General features: G+C 43.6%; 1 protein-coding gene across 1 annotated transcript; it reads right to left on the bottom strand.

The window, feature by feature from the left end:
• Positions 1–4,378: 4,378 nt before the first annotated feature.
• On the bottom strand, positions 4,379–15,406 carry PPP1R27 (protein phosphatase 1 regulatory subunit 27). The gene is made up of 3 exons (XM_075845795.1): positions 15,179–15,406; positions 12,048–12,198; positions 4,379–4,821 (listed from the first exon to the last, which is right to left on the bottom strand). The coding sequence occupies exons 1-3, from the start codon at positions 15,345–15,347 to the stop codon at positions 4,698–4,700; spliced, it is 444 nt and encodes a 147-aa protein (XP_075701910.1). The 5' UTR covers positions 15,348–15,406; the 3' UTR covers positions 4,379–4,697.
• Positions 15,407–23,938: the final 8,532 nt, after the last annotated feature.

Below are 23,938 nucleotides of genomic sequence, written 5' to 3'. Positions count from 1 at the left end.
CATCCACTTTGCTGTCGCTGTAATGCGCTGCAGATTTTCCACAAAGTCACCGGGTGCCATGACCATCGGCACTTTGCGATCGTGTTGTGGGGGTGCCGATAGGTAGACACTACTTAGATACCGTGGTCGCTATTGACCGCAGTATCTGAGGGGTTAAATGTCCAGGATCGGATGTTACACGCACCCGTTCTTGCCGTCACGGGACATCCGTGCCAGGCTTATGACATAGCGCTGTGAAAAGGCGTATTGGCGGCCATTAATGGAACCTAAACAAGAAATGTATAAAGGATGTCTTCTCTCCTGGAACCAATTCTGGTTTTGGCTTAAAAAATGTTTGTAAAATCATTGTAAGGTCATTTTAAAACAGAACAATTAAAATGAAAATCCCGGGACCACGCTTATGCGTTTCGAACCTCTAAGCTATGATTAAGAACCCCAGAGGTTCAAAACGCGTAACCGTGGTCCCGGGATTTTCATTTTAATTGTTCTATTTTAAAATGACCAAATAAAGCCAATTTTTTTTTTTACCAGAGTGCTGGATACAACAATTTTTTGTCCTCTTCCATTGCCTTGTATACCTGCTGTCGACTCAGGGTTCTTTTTGGAGTATTTTCGAGCACCTGTAATACCTAAGACGTGGAATCAACTAACGCAGTGGAAAAGCGTTGTGCGAACCTTTGCAATCATCTTTTTCTATTTTTCTGCAACACATTAGTATTGCAGTATATCGTGCAAGCGATCTAACTAGCGATCGCTGGTTAAAGTCCCCTAGGGGGACAAGTAAAAAACAGTAAAAGTTTTTTTGATAAATAAAAAACAATTAAAAGAAAAAAATAAAACTTTTCCAATTTCCCCTCAAGCACAATGTAAAAAAAAGAAAAAACGAACATAACTGGTATCGACGCGTCCGTAAAAGTCTGAACTATTACAATATATCATTATTTAGTCCGCAAGGTGAACGGCGGAAAAAAATAATAAAAAATTAAAACCGTCAGAATTGCTGTTTCGTGGTCCCTTCATCTCCCACAAAAAATAAAATCATTTTTTTCCTTGTAAAAGTAGTAAAACTTAAAAAAAAACGACATATATTTTGGTATCGCCATAATCGTATTGACCGGCAGAATGAAGTTAAGATGCCGTTTTTACCGCACGGTGAATGCCGTGATAGGGTTACGGCTAATTGCTGTACACCGTAGTCACATGATGTGTCACCTCAGAATGAAAGTCATGACCCAGATTGACATTAGTCACATGTAAGCACCAGGGAGTCATTAATAAAAATAATTGTCCCAGTCACCCATCTTTGATCTGTTCAAGGAAAGGTGTAAAGAGGACTGAGGAGAGGAGTATGGCATAGGGGAGGGGAGGAGGATGAGGTTAAAAAAAAGTAGTTGTGTTTTGTAAATTTGCAACAGAAAAGGTATAAAAATGAAGGACCGGTCTTATCCCAGCGTTGTGTAAGAAGTACAATAACCACAAGAAATATCCGCTTTCATGAATGTTAGGGAGAACATGCCAGAGTTCAGGGGCAGCATGGGAGAAGTCTTGGAGGTTTTGATATAGGAGGACAATAGTCGTAAGGCTGGATTCACACGAGCATGTTACGTCCGGAAGTCCCGGACTGAGCACACTGCAGGGAGCCGGGCTCCTAGCATCATAGTTATGTTCGACGCTAGGAGTCCCTGCCTCTCCATGGAACTACTGTCCCGTACTGTAATCATGTTTTCACTACGGGACAGTTGTCCGGCAGAGAGGCAGGGACTCCTAGCGTCGTACATAACTATGATGCTAGGAGCCCGGCTCCCTGCACTGTGTTCGGTCCGGGACTTGCGGCCGAAATACGTTCCGTCCATTACGGACCGAACATGCTCGTGTGAACCCAGCCTAAGTCTTTAGCACAGCACAGAGGGCACAGGTTTGGTGGTGCGGGGAGAGGTGGAGGCGGGTGCGCATTACATACACCTATTTGGGTGCAAATTCTGTCCCTCGCCGCAAGCCGTTTCCTACACAATCTAAGAAGATGTAAGCAACATGACTAGCTTAGGGCATATATATCCCACAATGCAGGCTGTTCAGAATTCAGCAGGGTGCACACAAAAGCAGATTTATTCAAATAAAAATGATATATGCACTTTACAAAATAAGCACACGGACATAGGAAGAACTCCGGCATACCGTGGGGATGTACAATCCTCACACACCATTTGAGGCTGGACTGAGACTCCTGCAATTACTGAGCTAGTTCAGCTTCACATTGACATTGAGCTACATCAGTGTCTGCTGGGCATTGATACAGTGCTGTGTCCTAAGAACGCTTCCACTTAAAGATGTATACATGGATACAATCAGCATTTATGTATAAATATAACCATTTATAAAAAATATCTCTACATGCCGTTTGTGCGATCTCCCAATTTTAGACTATTCCAGACTTGCTTTGTGGCAAGTGGTAAATATAAAGTTCTCCTAGCATGGGGGTGGTCTACTTCCTAGGGTTAGGCCTTGTTCGGTCCGTGATATATGGATTGTGTGTCGGCCATATTTCCAGGACCGATCACAGATCAGGGAGCCAATCATCATAGTTATCTATCCCGTACTGAAAACATGATAACAGTACAGGACAGTAGTCCTGCGGGGAGGCAGGGACTCCTAGCATCATAGATAACTATGATGCTTGGCTCCCTGAACTGTGGTTGGTCCAGAAAAAACGGCCAACACACAGTCCATATATCACGGACCGAACACGGTCGCCTGAAAAATGGCTAATAGAACTCCATTTAGAAATACTGACAAGCGATTTATTAACAAGTACCTGTAGAGCATAGATAACATTCTTACTACCTGCAGCCATGACTAGGGGGAGCTCCTTGCTTACAGATTTCGGCTATGTTCACACATCACATATATGTTGCAGAAGTTTGGTTTTTGAAATCCGCGCCGAAATTCCGCAACTGAGTACAGCACAATGTAAGTTGTTGGCTTTTTAACAAATTCCGTTCACTCACAGCCTTAAAAATCTGTAGCGGATTTTCAAACCTACATCATGCCCCTGTTGTGGAAATGACACAGATTATACTGCGGATTTCATATATTGCTATGCAAAGAGTGAAATCCGCTGGCTATGTAACACAACAGATTTCGTCGCTGATTTTGGTGCAGATTTGTAGACCTGCGGAATATTTACGCGATGTGTGAACGCGGTCGTCTGCAGCTAGTATTGCGTACAGTGGAAGCTGTATGAAGATGTATGCGCGGAGCTCACCATGGTGGCGGCTGCCGGCAGACAGAATTTTATCATATCATTGAACTATGGCTTTGTAACAGGTAGCAGAGGATCTGTGTCAGAAAAACAGAGCTCCAACCATTCTGAAGATACTTTTATATCTTTTATCATTATAGAATTTTGAATCGATTTAAATTAAATAAAATTATATTGTATGTACACTTTAGCCATCTCTTTGCTACCATAGGCCACACTGGATTATACCACCCTAAACCACCAGGAATATTAAGTGTTAACCTATAATAAGTGTTAACCTATAAGCCACCCCAGTGCAGCAGAAATATTCGTTGTTAACCCCTAATCACTCTACACCACCAGGAATATTCGGTGATAATCCACAACCACCCTGTAGCACCACCAATACTACCTAAACTTCTGCACCACTGGAGACGGGGTCGGACTGGCCCACCAGAGGATCCTCCGGTGGGCCCAGGCTCTAACACAATAATGGCCCTAAAGATCCAGCAGAAGACAACCCCATGTGGAGCCAATCACTTGCCACGAGGGACTATTTCTTATGGGATGAATCACAAATTATTTATTAGACCTTATTCATGATATATCCCGTGTGTACAATGATAACAACAAGGACCGTGATGAAATTAAAGTGGACGTGTACATGTTCTCTATAGATGGAGGGTGGGTCCTCAGAATCATCTCCTCTGGTGGGCCCAAGGAACCCCAGTCCGATGCTGACTGGAGATAATCGATATTAACTTCTAAACCACTCTAGACCATCAAGTATGATCAGGAACACGATGATTAACCCCCTAAATCACACTATGTAGATATGTGTGATTATTACATGTAGAAAGTTGGCATAGTGATTATAAGGGGGAACATTTTGCCATTTCCACTGTGGGCACCAACCAATTTGTAAACCCCATGTGGGAATTCAGAATCTGTAAGGATCTAGATCTTCTCTGCACTTGACATTGTGTTTAATAAATATTACTATGACTTCTAAGCCTGTTCCTTTAATCTGAAGTCACAGACTAGTTAAACACACAGTTATATATACTGTATAAATGTATGTACATTCCAAGACTATTTAGTACACGGTGCAAAAACATACACAGCCTTGTACAAAGTGGTGGCCCATTTTCTAGCATCTCCAGGAAGGTCCTCTTCCGTACCAGTGAAAAGTCCACAGATAGTCACCCGGCTTTTACAGGGAATCCATACAGGCTATCCATTTAGCAGTAAAGATTAGCGTTGCTCTTTCATCATCCTGTCCTTTCCAGTATTTGTGTGTCTGTAGCTGGACATTATAGAAACTCCTCAGGCATCAGCTAGGTTGAGATGGTGAGAGCTCAGGAAGAAATCTCTGCAGTCTGCGTTGTAGCTCTCACCCTTTAATGGGTCAGCAAAGGTTAAAAAGGCCCACCCTGCAGGGGCTGGCATACAGTTCACGTCAGTCGCCCTCCTTTGTCGAGAAGAGCTGAACTAGCTCCTCGCAGTCCGAGTCTATCAGTTCACATGGCTTCTCTCCTTCGCTGTTCACAACATCTTTTTCTGCTCCAAGAGAAAGAAGGTACCTGGGTGGAAACAGAAGGATTTTGGTGGGGTTATGTGTCTTATGAATGTATATACAGTTATCTCTTTTTTTTTATGATGGCCATTCACATCACATTTTTCCTTACGTTCAACGCATACGCTGTGAAAAGCTCCCAATGCTTACCTTATACATGTGCACTTGTTCGGATACTTCAGTCTAACTAAACTTTCAACAAACTTCTGACATGTCATAGTGACATGTCATACGTTTTGATCGGTGGGGGTCTCAGTGCTAAAGCTAAGCGGCAGAATCGGGTGATCGCTGAGCCGCTTCATTTCTGATCAGCTTTTCTCGGAAAACCGAGCAGTTGGTTTACGGGCTCATAGACTGTCTATTAAGCCAGTACACCAATTGCTCTGCTTTCCAAGAAAAGCCGATCAGGAACCCGAGCGCTTCTGCCGCTTCGTTTTAGCGATCAGTGGGGGTCTCAGTGCTTGGACCCTCACCGATCAAAACTTATGACATGTCACTATGACATGTCAGAAGTTGTTTTTTTAAACTTTAATTACCCTTTAAATGACTTTTGCACAATGGCTGCCAAGTTGCTTGTCTCCTTCTCTGCTGCCAACACAGTGCCAATCCAACTAAGCTGATCAGCTGGCTCATGTCTGACAGTCTGGTCACAAGGGATACACTGCCTTAGGCCTAATTCACACGAACGTGTTATACATCCGTGTGATGGTTGTTGAAACAACGGCCGTCACACGGACCTATATAATTCAATGTGGCCGTTCACACAGCCGTTGTTTCAACAGACCGTGTGAGGGGTCCGTGAGAAAATAGGACATGTCCTATTTTTTCACGCATCCCTCCATAGACTCTAGTCCATGGGGGATGCGTGATATCGCGTCCCGCAGCGCAGAGCATGGATGCACCTCGGACGTGGAAAATTGAAGTTTTTCACGTCCGAGATGCGCAACGCCCGTGTGAATCCAGCCTTACAACCACAGTTTGTTAATGGGGTTTTCAGACCCATCCCTAGAATCTCAAGTTACTCAGCTCAATGCAGATTTACCACTGAACTGAGGGCAGATCAAGGGCAATGAAGCTTGGCAGGACTTAAACCATGACTTTCTCCTCTTATCACTTCTACATTATTAGGTTATTCCCATCTCAGACATTTATGGCATATCCATGGTATGTGATCTTTCATTCATCCAGGGTCAAACTGGAGGATTCTCTGGTGGGCCCAGGTTGTAACACAATAGTGGGCCTTAAAGGGGTTATCAGGGGAACAAAAATTGCATTCCAATATTATATTTATGTGAAACGAAGTAACTTACTAATGTACTTTAATTTAAAATTCTGTACTAAATGGTGCAGTTCAAACCTTGTGAATTGTTACCGGAAGTGCTGGAGCTTTTCTAATAATGATGACGCTCCGACATGGCCCCATGTGACTGAGGGATTGCTTCATGTGCTGTTCGTGGACATGACCGCAAGGGGCTGTCACATTGCCTATTGCTTGATTCCCAAGCAGAGCATCAGCTAGCGCTTTGCTCGGGATGCCAGCACTGCTCCCGACGTCCATATTTGGTCAAATCAGGGGTTTCCTATCACTGGAGTCCCTGAGCAGAGAATCAGCTGATGCTCTGCCCGGGGTGGGGACTCCAGCACTTCTGCCCACGTCACTGTCCATATATGGACAATGACGTTGGCAGCAGCACAGGAGTCACTGACCATATATGGACAGTGACGTCAGGAGCAGGGCTGGAGTCCCCGGGCAGAGCATCAGCTGATTCTCTGCTCGGTGAGAGCAGAGAATCAGCTGATGCTCTGCCCGGGGACTCCAGCCCTGCTCCTGATGTCACTGTCCATATATGGTCAGTGACTTCAGGGGTTTTCTATCACTGGAGTTCCCAATCAGAACATGTCCACTTTATAAGTGCTGGAGTCCCCAGGCAGAGCAATTCATGCTAAATAACTTGGTTGATGCATTGGTTTTTGAGATATGTACAATTTGAGAACATTACGTGTTACTGACTGTGTTAGAAGTCACTGGCGGTCTGTTGTGCGTCAATGAGACATTGTTATAGGGGTGCTGTGAGAGTCTGCGTGGGGTCAGAGTGGCTGAATGTTATGGGTTGCACTGTGGTAGCCTTGTTATGGGTCAACTGCAAAAAATCATGTGGCATACACATCTCGCTGCATATACCTGCCCCTCTTTTTAATCTCAAGTTGGGAAGTTGAGCAGCCCCTCACTCCCTGCTGCTGTTTGACCCCCCCCCCCCCCCCCCCCACTGACCACAATTTTATGACCTACTTTGTTTTAATTATAATAATGACTAGAGTTAAGCCTTTATTACACTGGCCGATTTTGACCGGTACAGCGCGTGCCGATGAACGAGACCGCTCCTGGTACAAGGAGATATGTATGGGGACGAGCGCTCATTACTCCGAGCGCTCGTCCCCATACATTATTATCATGTCGGCAGCGCGACTCCCGGTTTACACGGGGAGATGTGCTGCCCACAACGATAATATTAAACTTTTTTAAAACGATACAACCAGCAGATGATTGAGCATTTGCTCGTTCATCTGCTGATCGCTATCATCTGCTGATCGCTTCTATGAACGCTCATCCGCACGATAATTGCCCAGTGTAAAACCCCCTTTTACTGTGAATATCTACTCCAAATATATCGTCAAACAAGTTTACATGAGGCGTACTAATGCTTCGAAACCAAGGGTTTGACAATAAGTCATAATATGTGAAGTGTCCACTAGATGGTGCTATATATCCATAGGTATGTCTACTCTGCATTAACATGTGATTTGGAGAAGGAATAGGAGAAGGGTGGGGGGACATACCACCAGACATTTTTAAGAAGTGGAAAGCCTATTCTTGAACCCACGACTGGTCTTGTGCAGAAGACTATCATGTGAGGCGGAGTGAGAGAGGACAGATACAAGCCCAACACATGATCTTTCCTCATGCAGTATATGAAGGTTTCATTCCAGCATTATATGAGTTGTAATTTATCCCATTGCATAAATTTAAGATGGGAAACAATGTATCTTGACTTTTGCCAAGTTGCATCCCCATCTGCTTTCAACACAGTGCAAATTTAGCTCTGTTCTGAACAGCTGGGTATTGCCTGACAAACTGGTTGCTAGGGACATGCTGCCTAACAATCACAGAGTTGTTAGGCAACATGACCCTAGGAACCAGTTTGTCTCAAATTACTTAAATCTTGAGATTACTCAGGCTTTGGTCTTTTCAAGAAACTATTATCAAATAAAATGTGCTGTGTTTTTTATTATTATTATAATTATTATTATTATTATTATTTAATTCGTTACAGATTGCAGTGTTTTTAACCGGTTCAGGACCGAGCTATTTTGAGCCTTCAGGACCAGACTGTGTTCAGCCATTTTTAGCACGTGTTTGTTAAACGGTTATAACTTTTTTATTTGTTGGGATAGCGACGTGATTTCTCATTGAGCGCTGTGTACAAGCAATCAGAGAAGATAGAAGCAGTGAAAGCTGCTTCTGTCTTCTCTACAGGATCCCCAGCAGTCACTGACTGCCGGGCACCTGACATTTAGATGCCCAATGGGAGGGGCAGCCAGCTAAAACCTGCACCATATATGCACTATGGCGCAGGTTTTAAGGGCCTCAACCGCCGGCCATTTATATACAGCCGGAGGTTGGCAACCAGTTAAAAAAAAAAATTCCCAAGTCCTTCAACCGAAGTATCTCGACCGCCTATTTCACAATGAAATTTTCAACCAATCATATGACAAATAGGCAAATCTACTTACCATGTGATTGGCTAAAAAGCTGCACATGCAAAGTAAGTAATTCCTAAAGGCAAAATTTTGGGTATCCTATTACCTCTATAGGGAAAATTATAAAATTGACAAGTGACGACCCCATTGTTGAGAGGACTGGTACACGCCGCTGTTTTTTTTCCCACAGAGGAAAAAGAGCGGACAGGTCCTCTTCAAGAGCATTTGTTACTCTTATTTATACAAAAAATATACGTGAGGTGTACCTCCAATAATTATAAGAGTCACGTCGACCTCCAGGAGTTTTAAACTAAGGGGTGGAAATGCAGTCTAGTGAGTGGGCAGACAGTCTAGGGAGACATGCAATGCCGGACGTCTCTTCAAAGCTCCTTCTAGTGAAATGTAGAACGGCAAGTAACAGGTCACCTCCTTCATATATAAGAAATTAAAGTGATTGCCTGGATTAGAAACCACATTTCCCTATACCCTATTAGAGGATTCTGTACAGGATCCTCATCTCTTGGCCAGAGTGAAGTGGTTACAAAGAGCGTCTCTCGCTCTGGAGGACCTGTCCTGTCCTGCGTTGCTCAGACAATCCACTTATTTCAATTGGCACTGTGTAATGCTTAATTTCCCCTGTGGTGGCGCTGCAGTGAAATTGATCCTGTTACTGCCAGGATTCCCCCACAGATAACAGCTGATCCATGAGGGTTCTACATGGGGGACTTTTTGTAATCAGCTTATTGTCAAGGGACCTGTCTAACTAGTAAGTATTTTCCAAAACAGAGAACCCTTTGCCACCGCAACCAGTTTTGGCCTTAAGGACCTGTCACTAGGTCATATAAGTTGAACTTGTTAACTGATATGAATAGCGCTGCCTCCTCGATTCCAGCGCTGTTTTTCTTTTTTTTCCTGGACTCTCCTGTTCTAGAGATATGGACCACTGTTGTGTTAGTTCCCTATATACTGTACGACTTTTGGGGTGGAGCTAGCTTCCCTGACTGATACTAACCAATCATTGCAAGACAGCTTGAGTAGTTCACGGCCTGTTGGCTAACTATAGCAAATTAGCATAGAGCAAGCCAACACAACAGTGGGCCATATCTCTGGAATAGGAGGTCCAGGATTAAAAGAAAAACAGCGCTGGAATAAGGAATATTGCGCAATTCATGTCAGTAAACCAACTTATATGACCTAGTGACAGGTCCTCTTTAAAGACGGAGCCCCATTTTTCCAATTTGATGTGTATTTAATATGGTAAAAACTTTTTAATGCTTTTCAGTTACACTGCAACAGTGAAACACAACTCAATATGTATTACCCTGATTCTGCAGTTTGTAGAAATATACCACATGTGGCCCTAGTGTGCTACTTTACTCAAACACAGGACTCAGAAATAAAGGAGCATCTAGTGGATTTTGGGGCCTCCTATTATTGGGTTGTTTTTCAGGCACCATTTCATGTTTGAAAAGGCCTTGAGTTGCCAAAACATAAGAAACACCCCCATTTTGAAAACTACACCCCTCAAGGGCTGTATCTAGTATTGTAGAAAGCACTTTGACAAGACAGGCGTTTCATAGATTTTATTAGAAGTGGGCCATGAAAATGAAATGTAATTTTGTCCAACAAATATGTAGTTTTATCTCAATTTTTGCAAGGACTATAGGATAAAAAGCACCACAACATCTGTTACACAATTCTTCCCGAGTATGACAATACCCCAAATGTGGTCGTAAACTGCTGTTTGGACGCTTCGCAGGGCCCAGATGGGAAGGAGCGCCATTTGGCTTTTGGAGCGCAGATTTTGCTGGAATGGTTTTTAGACGTATGTTGCATTGCCCCGAAGGAACCTGTACAGTGGAAACCCCTGAGAAGTTGCCCCATTCTTTTAAACTACACCCCTTAAGGCATTCATCTAGAGGTGTAGTCACATTTTGACCCCTCGGGTGATTTTAGAAATAAGTGTTTAATGGATATTGCAATTTTTCCACCGATATGCCATTTCAGTGCCCACTATGTTGTGCCCAGCTTGTGCTACTGGAGACACACACCCTATTAATAGTTGAGGGTTCTCCCTAGTACAGTAATACCCCATATGTAGTCATAAACTGCTGTTTGGGCACACTGCCCGGCTCGGAAGGACTGTCATTTGGATTTTGGAGTGCAGATTTTGCTTGGTAGTAGTTTTGTTTAAGGTTTAACTGCTACTTTCATTTATAATGAAATTAGAAGTAATTACGGACAAAATCTTTGGTCCTGTGCATGGAGCCTAATAGGGTAGAGCGGCTGCGGTGCAATCAAATTTCCTGAAGCAGCTCTCCCTGGCTCTACAGAATAAAGGTGCAGTTTTTTGAGCATGTATATTTTAGGGCTCGTCCACACGTAGCGGAATTTCTCCATTTCTTCCGTTCAGAATTGCAGACGGAATAAACGCAGCAGAATACACTAGCAGCAAAGTGGGTGAGATTTAACAAATCTCATTCACACGCTGCATAAATATTCAGAGCAGAAATGAACCTGCAGTGCATTTATTTTCCTTTCCGCAGCATATCAATTCCTGCTGCGGAAAGAGGACTGAATTGCTGCGTCTTTCAGAGATGTCTCCATCTCCAAGCATTGTGAAAAACGCAGCAACATACTCACCATTTTCAGCAGTCAAATACGCAGGAAATGGTGCGTTATTGCCGCAGCGGAAAGTCTATTTTCACCATAGTGGCGCATGCGCAGTAACTAGATTTGACGCCCGGACGAAGCAGGGAAGTTTGTCGGACCATACATGACGGGCACATGCGTCATTTCGTCAGAGCGGGCCAGTTTTCGGCGGTGGGTCAGCATAAGAAGAGGAACGGACGAGACTGATGGATTATTACCATAAAAGGCGCGAAATGTTTGCAGACCGTTATTTACGGTCTGAGCAGGAGTTTAGGGGAGGGGATAACGGCAATGAACTTTTGACAGCAGCGGCCAGCGAGGGGTGAGGAGAGTTCAATAGGTGAAATGATGGTGACAGGTTCCCTTTAAAGGAGAATATGGTGTCATTCAAGGGTCCCATGATGCTGCCTTAGGCTGGGTTCACACGACCTATTTTCAGGCGTAAATGAGGCGTATTATGCCTCGTTTTACGTCTGAAAATAGGGCTACAATACGTCGGCAATCATCTGCCTATTCATTTGAATGGGTTTGCCGACGTATTGTGCAGACAACCTGTCATTTACGCGTCGTCATTTGACAGCTGTCAAACGACGACGAGTAAATTGACTGCCTCGCAAAGAAGTGCAGGACACTTCTTTGCAACGTAATTTGAGCCGTTCTTCATTGAAGTCAATGAAGAGCAGCTCAAGTTTACGAGCTTCAAAGACGCAATGCATAATGCGAGGAGGAGCTTTTACGTCTGAAACGAGGCAGCTGTTTTCTCCTGAAAACAGTCTGTCTTTTCAGACGCAAAAGGCACTTCTTGTGTGCACATACCCTTACCTTGCAATGTGCGGATGAGCATCACTACACGCCATATGTAATGGAGTCCAGTCATTTTCATCCCTCTGTTCTATGTCCGCACCATATTTCACTAGCAGCTTTACACACTCTAGATTTCCAGAGAGGACTGCCTCATGCAGAGCACCCATGCCTGAGGATATAAAACATGTCTCAGTTGCAAATTCTATTATTTATAAAATTATAGGATATATAACTCTACAATATTCTATATTATCCACCAATGCTCCGTGTGTAAAACATAAAGACTCTGGGTTATATTGCACACAAAGTTCTTACATGATTAGGCAAGGGCAGCCTAGATGTGTGACATACTTTTCTGCAGACAAATAAACACAGAAAATCACTTTATACTTGGACTATGATAAAAATTTTAAAGGGTGACTAATCTTTCAGAAAACTTCCGATGGCTAAAACGAAGCAGCAGAAGCGATCGCGTAAGCGCTGACCCACTTTGTTTCTGATCGGCTTTTCTCGGAAACCCGAGCAGTTGGTATATGGGTTAATAGACTTTCTATTGAGCCCGTACACCAACTGCTCGGCTTTCCGAAAAAACACGATCAGAAACCAAACGGCTCATCGCTAACACGAGCGCTTCTGCCCGCTTCGTTTTAGCGACCGGTGGGGGTCTCCGTGCTCGCACTCCCACCAATCAAAACTTCTGACATGTCACTATGACATGTGTGGTTTTGTTCAGACAGCACCAGTTTCCTCAGGTGCTCGAAATAGGGTCCCAACCCAGTTATAGGTCAAAAGAATTGTATTCGGCACACATTAGTAGTGATAAACGTAGATTTTTATTTTTTTTTTTCATTTGGCAGTATATACCAGAGGCTACATGTGCAACGTTTCAGTCGTGAGACCTTCGTCGGGCATTGAGCCGTACTGGGGACTGGTTTGGCGATTATGCTGGCGCTACGGTAATAGAATATGGCGGCTCACCGCCAGTAGAGAGTGGTGAGCCGCCATATTCTATTACCGTAGCGCCAGCATAATCGCCAAACCAGTCCCCAGTACGGCTCAGTGCCAGACGAAAGTCTCACGACCGAAACGTTGCACATGTAGCCTCTGGTATATACTGCCAAATGAAAAAAGAAATAAATCTACGTTTATCACTACTAATGTATGTCACTATGACATGTCAGAAGTTTTTTGAAAGTTTAGTTACACTTTAAGCTCAGGCCAGCCGACAAGCAGAGACATAACATGTAGCTCTTAGAGTTGTGATTCAAAAGCTATTCTTTGTGCAGCCACCTAACTCTGATATCTTCACGTAGTACTAAACATGATGTCCTCACACAGCATAGACTCTATATTTTATATACATTCATTTGTATAGTGAGACTGCTTCTCCCAGGATTATTGTATCATAGTTGGCATGATAGATCATTGCACCCCCACACCAGCCTGCTATAACAATGCTATTTTTTAATGTTGGGGAGGGGGGTACAGTTGCAAAAAGAACCTCTGCACAAAACATTTAGACCATAGCTCCACTTTTAGTGCAAACTAATACCCCCCTAATAAACTAATACCCCACAATTTTCTCCTTAAGAAACAGAACATTTAGTTTGCTGCAGCGGTATTCTAAGTACCAGCAACCACTCCTGCCCTTACTATAAGGGGAGACTATCATTTACAGCAGTCTATAACCTGAAATGTATTGCAGTCAGAGGGGGGGGAAGCGAATGAGCGATATTTTAATAGCATGTTGTATACCACAATTATATGAATGGCATAGTTGCCAACAGTCCCGAATTTGCCGGGACTTCCCCAAATTTACAGAGGCAATCCTGGCAATTTACTGTCCCGGACCGTGTTCCGGCAACTTGAACTGGCGGCTACCGCATTCAATTGTATCTGCCTCCTCAGGAAGTATTCAATACAATTGAATACTGTAGCAGAGAAGGGAGCCTGCTCCCTGCTCTGCCATTCACTAGGTTACAGGCCATGCTAGGCCTGCAGCCTATAAAACGCTGGACAGGATCCCTGTGCAATCTGGCGCGATTACGTCACTGAACTGCGCCGTCCTACGCAAGGATCCTGTCTCGGCACCTTATACTCTGCAGGACTGAGGAGACTTTGGAGCTCCGTTCTTTGCGGGAATGTGGCTAGGTGAGTATACGTTTTTTTTTGTTTGGTGGGCACCATGGCACTATCTACAGGGGGGCAGTGTGGCACTATCTATAAAGGGGGGAGTGTGTGGCACTATCTACAAGTGGGGTGTAGCCCAATCTACAGGGGGCTGTGTGTGGCCCAATCTACAGGACATATGGCACTATCGAAAAAGGGGCTGTGTGGCACTATCTACAGGAAGCCGTGTGTCGCAGTATGGAGCACCATCTACAAAGGGCACTGAGTGTGGCACTATTTACACTGTTTTTTATGTTACCAGTAGTGGTCAGCACATATCGCCTAGCCCTAGTGATAAAGTAAGACATCATCTGCCTGTATACAACCAGAAAACCAGAGAGAGATACTGGCCATCACAGTAGTTGTCAGCCAAACTAATTTTTGTTTGTTTGTATGCGGAAATTCTAGGAAGAAAACCATGCCCACCAGTTAAACCACACCCCATAAGACACACCCACCAGATAAGACACACCCTAATTATCCCTGTTTAAAAAACATAAATGTTGGCAACTATGGAATTGGGAGGGGGTGCAGGCAGGAAGCTATATTAATGAGTACCACAATTCTGGAGGTATAAAGTCGCACCAGTAAATAAAACATATCAAAAATAATGTAAACCCATCTATAATACAAATTCAGAGCTTTGCATAGTCAGACTTGCATAGAACACATTTATCTACAGTGCCAAGATTACATTTAGAAAACCTGAAGAAGACAACTGGACTTTTAATAGGTTTCAGTGTGAAAGTTTTCGGGTAACCGTGCAACTCAACAACCGCAAATAAACAACCGTCATTGGTGGAGAGGCCCTGGCAAATATGCCCAAGACTGGACAAGTCCGAGGAGGCTGGGAGCCATTGTGCATAACATATCTGGCTATTTTTACTTATGGACACACTACTTTCTTACTTGCTCCAAATCTCGTATTTGCTTTAAATTTGATATATTTCTCTAGTCCTAATGATAAGTGATACCCTCACCTGTTAAGTAGATTGTATCCAACGTCACCTTTCGAGCTCGTATAAATCTCCCAACTTGCTCCAGATCACCCTGTCGGATATGATCCAAAAAAAGCACGTCGTTTGGAAAGCGCACCGTCCGCGCCGACCTTAGGCTACGTGAAGTCCTGTGGGAAGGGTAGTACCTCATCTTGAGGATGCCGTGATCGGGAGTCGCGGAAGGTGAACTTAGCGCCAGCGCTGTCAATTAAGTTATTTCCACTTGAGCAGAATCAGGTTTATCTCCTTTCCCACAAATTGTGGTGAATTCCCGAGCCACCTTCAGGGATTGTATCCCTGTAACACAGATCCGAATACTGATTACCAATTCCACACACAGAGCAGCGGCACACAAAAATCCCTTTTTATAGCTCTGCCTTTCCATCTATTTAAGGGACTCTCATCTCATCGCACTGTAAGGCAAACGACCAGGGCAGACGCCCACTGCAGTTCAAGAGCGGCTCATCTTACCAGGTCAACTGATCGTGAGAGCAGCTGCTACTCAGAGCTACGCAGGGTCATAAGCAAGATACAAAAATTGGCTGCAAGTTTGGGGTGGGGAGAGTGCTACCACAGTAATAAGTGACAGCGCGGTAGACATGGTTAAACAGTTATCTGTCCACCCACGGAGCAGTAAGTTAGAAGGTAGCTCACTAAATAGGGGTCAATAAAGCTAGGTCAGTATGTCTAGCCAGGTCGGAAATTATACACATCACAAAGAAGTGCAAATGGTGGGCTTAATGCTGAAGAAAAATGGCTCTCCTAGTGCCAAGAAAGAAATCTCCCTGCTGACAAATGCTACATGGTTTAAATTGCAAGACAGATTAAGAAAAGAATTAGAAGACTTTAATGCGTACGGCTTGAAATGAAAGGACTACGTTACAAAACAAGTTAAAAGCAATTTTAAGAGCAAGTAAACCGGCTGATAAAGATTGAACTCGACAATAGAATTAAAATACCCGGTTAAGTTGACAACATATCTGTAGGTAGGACTCATACTAAAACTGATATTTGCATTTATACCTAGGTTTTGCTTCATTCTACCCCATATGGTTTCATTCCTGTTCCTTGGCGTCTGCCCAGAAGTAACTGGGAGAGGCGATCTGTTCATCTAACCGTGTTTCCTTCTCCCACCGAAACCACGATAATAGCTCCAGATAGATAATATATCTTGGTTCCACCATGCCACGATAATAGATCCAGATAGATAATATATCTTGGTTCCACCATACCACGATAATAGATCCAGATAGATAATATATCTTGGTTCCACCATGCCACGATAATAGATCCAGATAGATAATATATCTTGGTTCCACCATGCCACGATAATAGATCCAGATAGATAATATATCTTGGTTCCACCATGCCACGATAATAGATCCAGATAGATAATATATCTTGGTTCCACCATGCCACGATAATAGATCCAGATAGATAATATATCTTGGTTCCACCATGCCACGATAATAGATCCAGATAGATAATATATCTTGGTTCCACCATGCCACGATAATAGATCCAGATAGATAATATATCTTGGTTCCACCATGCCACGATAATAGATCCAGATAGATAATATATCTTGGTTCCACCATGCCACGATAATAGATCCAGATAGATAATATATCTTGGTTCCACCATGCCACGATAATAGATCCAGATAGATAATATATCTTGGTTCCACCATGCCACGATAATAGATCCAGATAGATAATATATCTTGGTTCCACCATGCCACGATAATAGATCCAGATAGATAATATATCTTGGTTCCACCATGCCACGATAATAGATCCAGATAGATAATATATCTTGGTTCCACCATGCCACGATAATAGATACAGATAGATAATATATCTTGGTTCCACCATGCCACGATAATAGATCCAGATAGATAATATATCTTGGTTCCACCATGCCACGATAATAGATCCAGATAGATAATATATCTTGGTTCCACCATACCACGATAATAGATCCAGATAGATAATATATCTTGGTTCCACCATGCCACGATAATAGATCCAGATAGATAATATATCTTGGTTCCACCATGCCACTATAATAGATCCAGATAGATAATATATCTTGGTTCCACCATGCCACGATAATAGATCCAGATAGATAATATATCTTGGTTCCACCATGCCACGATAATAGATCCAGATAGATAATATATCTTGGTTCCACCATGCCACGATAATAGATCCAGATAGATAATATATCTTGGTTCCACCATGCCACGATAATAGATCCAGATAGATAATATATCTTGGTTCCACCATGCCACGATAATAGATCCAGATAGATAATATATCTTGGTTCCACCATGCCACGATAATAGATCCAGATAGATAATATATCTTGGTTCCACCATGCCACGATAATAGATACAGATAGATAATATATCTTGGTTCCACCATGCCACGATAATAGATCCAGATAGATAATATATCTTGGTTCCACCATACCACGATAATAGATCCAGATAGATAATATATCTTGGTTCCACCATACCACGATAATAGATCCAGATAGATAATATATCTTGGTTCCACCATGCCACGATAATAGATCCAGATAGATAATATATCTTGGTCACCGGTATGATTGCAGACTGGAATAATCTTTATATGTTATTATGCGCCTAACTCTCCTCAAGTCTGTTTTTTTAGGATTCTTTTTCCTCATGGCTACCGCTCTTTACTCATAAGTGGTGACTCTAATATTACCCTTTACCATATCTTGGATAAATGAAATCTTCACATGACCATATTCTAAAAGTTTTGCCAAAACCTAACAAAGATCTGATGTTTCTGATGAACATAATTACTAACTAAAATCTTGGCTACAAGTACCAACTTTTTTTTTCAGCGACCTATATCCATACGGTTGTCTTTGTACAAGAAAGACAAGCGGCTGACCAGACACGCAGAGTGATTGATGTTATTTCCTTAATTCAATCGGGAGGGGATGCTCAGAATTTCCATGGCAAGGGAATGCTACTTTTTTTTGGACCCTCATTCTCATATGGAACCGCTGGATTCTTTCATTAGACGTTGAGTTGATGTTAAAGGCGTCACAATAGGCTCTAAAGGGGATACATTTTGTGCTTTATTTGCTGATAACCTATTGATGATATCTTCTCCCCTGAATACCCTCCCTAGCCTATTCCATTTAATACAGAAATGAACAGACATTTCGGGCTTCAAAAAACATCAATTTACCTAAAGCTACAGATAAACTGCTGAAAATTAATTTTGAAAAGTTATCTTATTTGGGAATAGTATTAACTCACTCTATGTCCTCCTTTTTATAGCGCTAATTTACGGAAAACCACCCCGGGGGACCTGCATAGGTGGTTTAGTCTTTCGGTTTCATGGTTGGGGAGAACCGCATATGTTAAAATAGTTTACCTTGATTCATTTATGCTTTCCATACTCTACCTGTCCATGTCTCCCTTGCCACTATGAAGCAGAAGCAAAGGAACCTGACCCGTTTTGTGAGGGGCTCAAAGGGAGGCTTGGGAAAGTCACAAGTTATAAAATATTATAATGCAGCCAGATTGGTCCAGCTTTTGCAGGTCCACTCGAGAATTCACGTTCCATAGTGGTTGACAGAAGTTAGTGCATGCCCTAATTCTCCTTCCTTTGTCTGCTCCTAAGAAAAGGCCAACCATCTTATGCCCTGCCCTTTTCCATTCTCTTTCCTCATGGGATAGGTTTCGCTCTAAGTATCCTAAGTGCTCATAACCAGCGGCTCTGGTATTCTGGAACCCTGTATCTCTCACAATTTGCCTGGAGGAGCTCCTGAGAATTAGTCATTGTGTTAAATCTCGCTACATTTTTCGCACTATTCATAAATTAACGGACACTCAAACATGACCGTTCATCCATGTGCTTCGGATATGTTAGCGGTAGAGGTGTAATATCTTCCTTATATACCATTCTCCCTATTCTCAGGCAAGTTACTTGATATGTGTAAATGGGAGGCATACACAGCTAGAACTTTGTATGTTTCAGACTGGGCGGAAAAAGTCTTAAGTACAACAAAAATATCCATTAATACGTTAATGGTTGAGGCCGGCTTGAAGATCTTACTCAGGTGGTACCTTGTTCCCACCAGATTATCCCATATGTTCCCGACATCCTCCCTAATGTGTTTTTGGAAGTGTAGTAATAGAGGGACAAAGTATCACATCTGGTTGGAATGCCCAAACATTCATAGATTTTGGATCTGCATATTCCACCTTGGTAGAAAATCCTGAACAAGCTTTATTAAATGCCTCCATACCGGTTATACCTAAGAACACTAGGAAATTGATTAACTTTTTGTTTTGACAGATAAAATGGCCATAGCCGGGAGCTGGAAAACCTCTTCAGTGCCCTTTGAATTAGGGTCCTCTTACACCGGCCCATTTTGGCCGTGAAAACGAGCGCCGATGAACTAGATTGATCGGAGCTTGTTTGGTCCTTTCCCAATGTATGGGGATGAGCGCACGTTACTAAGATCGCTTGTCCCCATACATTTCTATCATGTTGGCAGCACGTCTCCCTGTTTACACACAGGACAATGATCGGGAACGAGCGTTCTGTAAACGCTGGTTTGCCCAATGATTGGCCTGTGTAAAAGGGCTCTTAGATAAGAATAATTTAGGATAGATATTGGTGAATGACAGATGAACAAGTTACCTGACTGACTCCCAAACTAAATGTGATTCAGTTTGGAAACTGTGAGTGTCGCGTCTGGAAGGTTCATCTTACAATCAATAAGTTGTCCCTTTTGAATAGTATGGTTTTGAGTATATTTCCCTGTCCTTCTTCCCCTTGTCTGTCTTGTCTTTTTCCCTATTGTGTGTGTTAATGCCTACTCCTGGGTATATAACAGTGAGACTATGGGACTCTCTGCCACAGGATGTTGTGATGGTTGAGTCTTTGAAACAAGTTCAAGAAGGTCCTTGATGAATCTCTTGAAAAATAGAACATTACGAGTTATGCATACTAGATTCTGGAGATGAGATGTTGATCCAGGGATTTATTCTGATTGCCATATTTGGAGTCGGGGAGGAAATTTTCCCCTAATGAGGCAATTGGCATCAAACTCATAGGGGCTTTTTTCCTTCTTCTGGATCAACACGAGAGGATTATAGGTTGGACTTGATGGACCTGTGTATTTTTTCAACCTTGTCAACTGTCACGATCTTGAGGTATGTGGACCCACTAGGCCGCTTCGTCATGGCGGGGTGGCAGCTGGTTAAAAACAGCGTATTTAAAGTCTTTAGCACAGGAGTACCTGTAAGAGTCCAGACAGTAGCAGAAGCTTTGGCGCGGATGGAGGATGACGTGGCAGATTAATCCAGAGTGGCAGATTATTCCAGATTGTCAGATGACACAACACGACTCCAACACTAGATAAGACACAGGGACAAACACAGCACATGGGAACAGGATACAACTAAGGGACCATTTGCTAAGACTAACATGGGAATACAACAACAACGCTCAGGCTAGGAGTGAAAGGGCAGAGCCCAGGGTGATCTGGGGATAATGGGATAATTTAATGCATGTGAGCGTTGACCAGGGACGAGCGTGCACACCCTAGTGGAAACCACAGAGTGGTGCAGCTACGTGTGCTGGCGTCTCTTGGGAGGGAGACACCGGCAAGAAGATAGAGGTCTGCGGTCGCGGCCATCGAGAGGTAAGGAGCGGCGACGGTCCGCGACCGCGGCCGTTACATCAACTATATAAAGATGGTTGTTTTTTTTTCTTGAGCTTGTTATAACAATTATCTAGATTGTTCTTTCTTAGTGTTAGGCCTTATTCACACGAACGTGTTATACGCGTGATTTTCACGCGCGTCGCACGGACCTATGTTAATGAATGGGGCCGTTCAGACTATCAGTGAATTTTACGCAGCGTATGTCCGCTGCGTGCAACTCATGACATGTCCTATATTTGCCCGTGTTTCGCGCAGCATGCACCCATTGAAGTCATTGGGTGCGTGCAAATCGCACACACAGAAGCATGTCCGGGTGCCGCGCGTGATGCGCGCAACAGTAGTAAAATCAATGAATGAAAACAGAAAAGCACCACATGCTTTTCTGTTTGTAAACATAAAACCAGAGTGTCATCATGATGCCGGCTGCGCGAAAATCACGCAGCCACGCACCATATGGTGATGACACACGGACCTTTTGCATGCGCAAAACGCAGCGTTTTTTGCGCTCGCAAAACGGACATGTCCGTGTGAATAAGGCCTTAGAGTGTATTAATATTGTAACATAAGCAGATGTGTATTCAGATGTGTATGCTTCGCTCCTCACATGTTTATTATTTGATACTTTTTTCCCTTGATGTGAACACTGTGAAATCTTTAATAAAAATTTGTGAAAGTAAACCTACATTTTGTCTTTTAGGCCTCGTTCACATCTGCGTTGGGGTCCCGTTCTGACGTTCCGTCGAAGCTTTCCGTCAGAACGAGACCCTGCACAGACACAAACTCACACAAATGGAAACCAGAGGTTTCCGTTTCCATTACCATTGATTTCAATGGTGACGGATCCGGTGCCCGTGGTTTCCGTTTGTCTCTGTTGTGCACCAGACCCGTTGTTTTGCCGGAAGCAATAGAGTAGTCGGTGCTACTGTACGCCCCCCTCTTCTTCAGTCCAGAGCATAAGAGGAATTTTTAGATGAGAGCGGTAGCATCAATGTTCTCTTTAGGTTCCCAGGCTCTCTCCTCAGGACCAAAACCTTTCCTGTCCAGAAGATAAAATGTCCTCCCTCCAACCTTCTTGAAATCCAGAATCTCTTTAACTTCAAAGAAATCAGCCAAATCTAGGAGTAGTAATAGAATCAGAGAACTTGCTGTGAGGCTGGGTTCACACGAGCATGTTACGTCTGTAATGGACGGAACGTATTTCGGCCGCAAGTCCCGGACCGAACACAGTGCAGGGAGCCGGGCTTCTAGCATCATAATTATGTACGATGCTAGGAGTCCCTGCCTCTCCGTGGAACTACTGTCCTGTACTGAAAAGATGATTACAGTACGGGACAGTGCCAACAGCGCTACCAGGAAGGTTTTCTTGCTTTCTTAGGGCCAGTGTTAAAGGAGTTGTCCAGGCACAGAACTGTTTTTCTTACTGATGACCTATCCACAGCCGGTCCCTGCATCGGTCAGCTGCACCGGATTTCCGTGCCAGAAGCAGATGGCTCCAGGGAAGAGTTGGCGTTCTGCAGCCCAGCCGCTATGCAGTGCGCGGAGCCATCTGCTTCCAGCACCGAACACTGCATGCAGTGCATAACATCCCATACCCGGAGGCAGCCAGGGCAGTTGATTGGGGAGGGGTCTGGGTGTCGGAACCCCACTGATCATATACTGATGACTTATCCTGTGGATGGTTTATCAGCATGGAATACAGTCCCGTGCCCCCGGCCAACCCCTTTAAACAGCCTTCTCCCCTTACCTTCTCCAGTAATTCAATAGGACTCCCCTACCCCCTCCACAACAGCACTACCAGGACTAATATAGGATATCCTAGCCCAGGAGGGACTGCTACAGACAACACTTTGACACCATGTCATTTGAATGCAGAGGACATCCAGCCTGTAAAGTTTGAAGATTGTATTTGGTCTGGACTAGCCCAGAAGGTAGAAACTGCCCTAGCGGAGTAAAATTTGATTAGAGATGGAGGGGGCTTGTCTATGTCCTAGTAACACTTCATAATAGTCAACCTGATCGTTCTGGAGATGGTGATCTTACTGGCATAGTCTGACATTCAGGCCTTGGCATAGAAGTTGATGGTGCTTCCTGAATGATTCTGCTTTCTGCAAGTACAGGACAACACATCTTTTTACATTCAGAGAAAGACCGTCTCTTCACTTCTGGGACTTAAATGTCCCTGACAGGAAAAAACCCTTTGACACATCCGCAGGACATGTCATAAATTTCAGGTAGATTGGGGCCCCCTAAACCCCATTCTACCTTTTTCTGCTGCAGCTGCCGCCTGACCACTTCCTGACTATATGGTCAGGAGTATGAAAACAGCAGAGCTCGCTGAGCTGTTTTTGTAACTCCCATAGTAGTGAATACCTGTTATGGAAGCAGCGTAGCATGAGAGCTCCGCTGTTTCCGTGACTACCATTCAGCTCTATGGGACTTACAGAAACAGCGGAGCTCAGCTGTTTTCATACTCCTGACCATATAATCAGGACGTGGTCAGGCAGCAGCAGAAAAAGGTAGAATGGGAGTTAGGGGGCCCCATACTAGAGATAGGACCCACAGCTATCTGACATTTACAATATATCCTGTGGATATGTCATGAATGTCCCTGATGGTAAAAACCCCATTATGTTCAGCCAAAACAAGGGAATCAAAATCTATTGGCAGTGAAATGTGGATACAGCTTTTGGGGGACATGGTGGGTGTAATTTTAACAAATTCTATTATCTAGTACAGTCAGATAAAGATGCTTCCTCCAATGGATGACTTCCGTAAGGCAGAGAGAACCATGTGCAGGACCCAAGGTAGTACAAATGGAACCGGGGCAGAATTCAGGGAAGATTCAATACACCTGTGGATACAAGGCTGTTCCATTAGCTTTTGATCCCAGAAGGGACGGACAGTTGAAACTTGCACCAAAAGGGCTTGTCCACACGTCGAATTGCAGCATTTTCTCCGGGTGGAAAATATGCAAAGAGGGCGCAATTTAACAAATCTCATCCATACGCTGCGTAAAGTGTA

Source organism: Rhinoderma darwinii, chromosome 13 (genome assembly GCF_050947455.1).
Source record: "Rhinoderma darwinii isolate aRhiDar2 chromosome 13, aRhiDar2.hap1, whole genome shotgun sequence".
In the NCBI taxonomy this organism is placed as follows: Eukaryota; Metazoa; Chordata; class Amphibia; order Anura; family Rhinodermatidae; genus Rhinoderma; species Rhinoderma darwinii.
The sequence above is the reverse complement of the archived record's forward strand: the minus strand, read 5'-3'. Positions and strand labels throughout refer to the sequence as shown.